Here is a 2809-nt window from a genome sequence, read left to right as displayed (position 1 = left end):
ACACATTTCAACTGGGACCTGATGCTCATGTTGCATGTGTTATTGCCTCTGGTCTGGATAAACTATTCTCTGTGTCTGTGTCAACAAGCAGCTCGTTGCTGTGCTGCTATAGAACAAACTAAGACTTTGTTTAAAAAAAAAAAAAAAAAAAACAATAAAATTATCCATTCATATAAATTAAGAAAAAAAAATTATGTACAGACCTTTAAAACAAAAATAAAACTCCACATATAGCCTTGAGTCTTTCACAAGTTTAAAGGATGAAAACTGTGAAACAGAGGAATCAGACGAACTGCATAAATTATCTGACAGCAGATCAGAGTGAGAGGAGAAGAAGAAGAAGAGAGGGATGGATGCAAAGAGGGAGAGAAAATATGGCACAGTGATAATCGGAGTGAATCGCTGGTGGCTGAAGGCAGACGGAGCAGAGCAGGCAGCAGGCTGAAGTCGACCTCCATCAGCATCCATCCAAATTTCATCCCTTTCATTCACTTGTCTTTCACTCCTCTCATCATCATTTCTGTCACCCCTCTGTCAGTCTGCATCATCCCTTCCTCCAGGCACTAGATCTCTTCTCATTCAGTCTTCACGTCCCTCTTTCCATCAGTAATCTTGTTCTAAGGAGGTTCAGTCCTTTAAGAAGGCCCTCGGACCTCCCTCAGCGCCTCCTGCAGTCTGTGACGGTACGCCTCGTAACGGCGAACCACCGCCTCCTTCTGCTCCTCCTCCTCCTTGTCAAGGAACCGCAGGAAATTACACAGCTCAGGGATGGAGAAGGCGTCCCACTGTGGAGAGAAGGTAAACATGCCATTTATCATTTTTTGTTCAATTTTATTCTCAATACTTATCTTAAAAATATATTTTAACTTTGCTTTATTTTGACTTTAATATGTTTTTACTTTTCTACTATTTATTTATTTTATTGCAGCTCCCTGCACCTTTAGTGGCCTGATTCCATTTCATTTTATTGTTCTGATTTGCTTCATTTTCTTCAAGTGCTTCATAAAAACTAGTTCATCATTATTATTATTTTTTGGACAATGATGTTAACTTGTCAGGAGGTCGTCACTTGGTAGTACGTGCATGTGGCCGGAGGCATTATGCTACTGGTTAGACTGGTGGCCAAAGGTTAAGGTCTGGATGGCGAAGGCATTATACAGCAGGGCATAAAATCACGACCAAAAAAAAAAAAAAAAAAAGACTATTACTATTAATAATGACCATTAAATTAAATGAATAAAAGTGTTATGCTACCTGTAAATATTAAAATGTGCATTTTAAACAACAAAGAGAAAGAGGTGGAGCTGGTGGAGGTGTACTGTTACCATGAGTTCTCCCGTCTGTTCTCTCAGTACGAAGCTGAGCGTGTCGGGGTCGGGCCCTGCCATCAGACGCAGAAACAACGGCTGCTCGCCATCTACCAGCTTGCACACATACACTGAAAGACAACACATGGATTTAGCCCGGACGGGATGTGATCCATCAAACCACATGCGTGCCGGCAGCCTGCGGTCACTGCAGTTCAGTCTGTGTGTACATATAAACAGACACGGCCAAGATGAAAGGACGGGCGTGGCACATTAACAACCACAGTTATTTACACAAATGGTGAGAGATCCATGTTGTGAGACTGAACTGGAGCTACAGAGAATATCAGAGATCAACAAAACTGGACTGATAAAGGCCGACGCCAATGTTGGAAACTGAATAAAATTTAAGTCTGTGGTGATATTACCAGCAAATGTTTTATAATCCTCTTTAACCAGAAGATTTTAAATTTGGTGATGGAAGAGTAATGAAAAGGAGCCGAGCTGAGGCAGGGAGGCAGTCATTTTCCGCTGAGTGAACAGAGCCCACCATGCTGGAGCCAGCATCGTGTATCGCTGTAGTCTTTCTTTCTCTTCAGGAGATAGTGTCTGTACAGTCTCACTCCTACTGAGGAGGATATTTCCAAGGCACAAGGTAGTGAAAGAGAAATCTTCTAAAACTAAACCACCCACTCCCTTCCAGTAAGGCCAGACAGACAGACTAACCAGAAATATATGGGCATGGTGTACTGACATCAATCCACACCCCATCCAGCAGGGGTAACTAGAACCACTTCTTTTCCATTTCCAGTCAGGTTGTCCCAGCAGGAACTTTCCCAGATTATTTACATGTTGGCTTCCTTTTCCCAGTTCTGCTTTAATTAGTTGGTTGAATTTTTATTTACTGAGTTAAAGCCCTTAAATAATTTGCTTGTAATACTTTTAATTTGTTTTGAGTTCTAGCTGAACTATTCTTGATGGCTTAACGAAATCATGACATTAACGTTTCCTTTTGTTATCATTCTGTAAAAGGCAGTGATCTGCTGCTTGCTCACTGTCTGCACCTACAAGCTTGTAATGGCGGGAGGAAGTGCGTGTCGTACGGCGGCAGCACTTGATGACAGAGCAACAACGGGGCTCCAACATGGAGCTTCACCCCAATTACTGCCTGAGAAGTTAATATATGATCTCATGTGCAGGACATTGCAGCCTACATCTGCTGCCAGACACAATCTTTTATTAGCAGGTTTGAGTCTCACTGTCTCCAGTAATGAGTGGAAAGCAGAGCAGCAGCAGTGAACCTTCAAAGACCCACCCTGAGTTGTTAGAAAAGTCTTGGAGCAAAATGATTCACAGACTTCAAGCAAGATGCAAATTTAACAAAAGTGACGGTGGGTCTTGTTTTATAATTGAAGTTCATGCATGAGGCCAATAAACGTGGTCTTTCCTTACTTGGGGGTGCTAATATTTGATACTGAACAACCCCGCAGCAGCTGTTGATT

The 2809-nt window shown here is 42.1% G+C and overlaps 1 protein-coding gene across 1 annotated transcript in view; it reads right to left on the bottom strand.

Moving 5' to 3' along the window:
• Positions 1 to 152: 152 nt before the first annotated feature.
• The window catches only part of LOC109965032 (ras association domain-containing protein 3), a 6915-nt gene continuing 4258 nt past the window's right edge, over positions 153 to 2809 (bottom strand). The window contains exons 4-5 of the mRNA XM_020608746.1: positions 1326 to 1438; positions 153 to 785 (exon numbers count right to left, since the gene is read on the bottom strand). Of these exons, the coding sequence (XP_020464402.1) occupies positions 636 to 785; positions 1326 to 1438 (263 nt within the window). The 3' untranslated portion in view covers positions 153 to 635. The remainder of the gene's footprint in view (positions 786 to 1325; positions 1439 to 2809) is intronic.

This window comes from Monopterus albus, unplaced genomic scaffold (assembly GCF_001952655.1).
Source record: "Monopterus albus unplaced genomic scaffold, M_albus_1.0 scaffold94.1, whole genome shotgun sequence".
Taxonomy (NCBI): domain Eukaryota; kingdom Metazoa; phylum Chordata; class Actinopteri; order Synbranchiformes; family Synbranchidae; genus Monopterus; species Monopterus albus.
The sequence above is the reverse complement of the archived record's forward strand: the minus strand, read 5'-3'. Positions and strand labels throughout refer to the sequence as shown.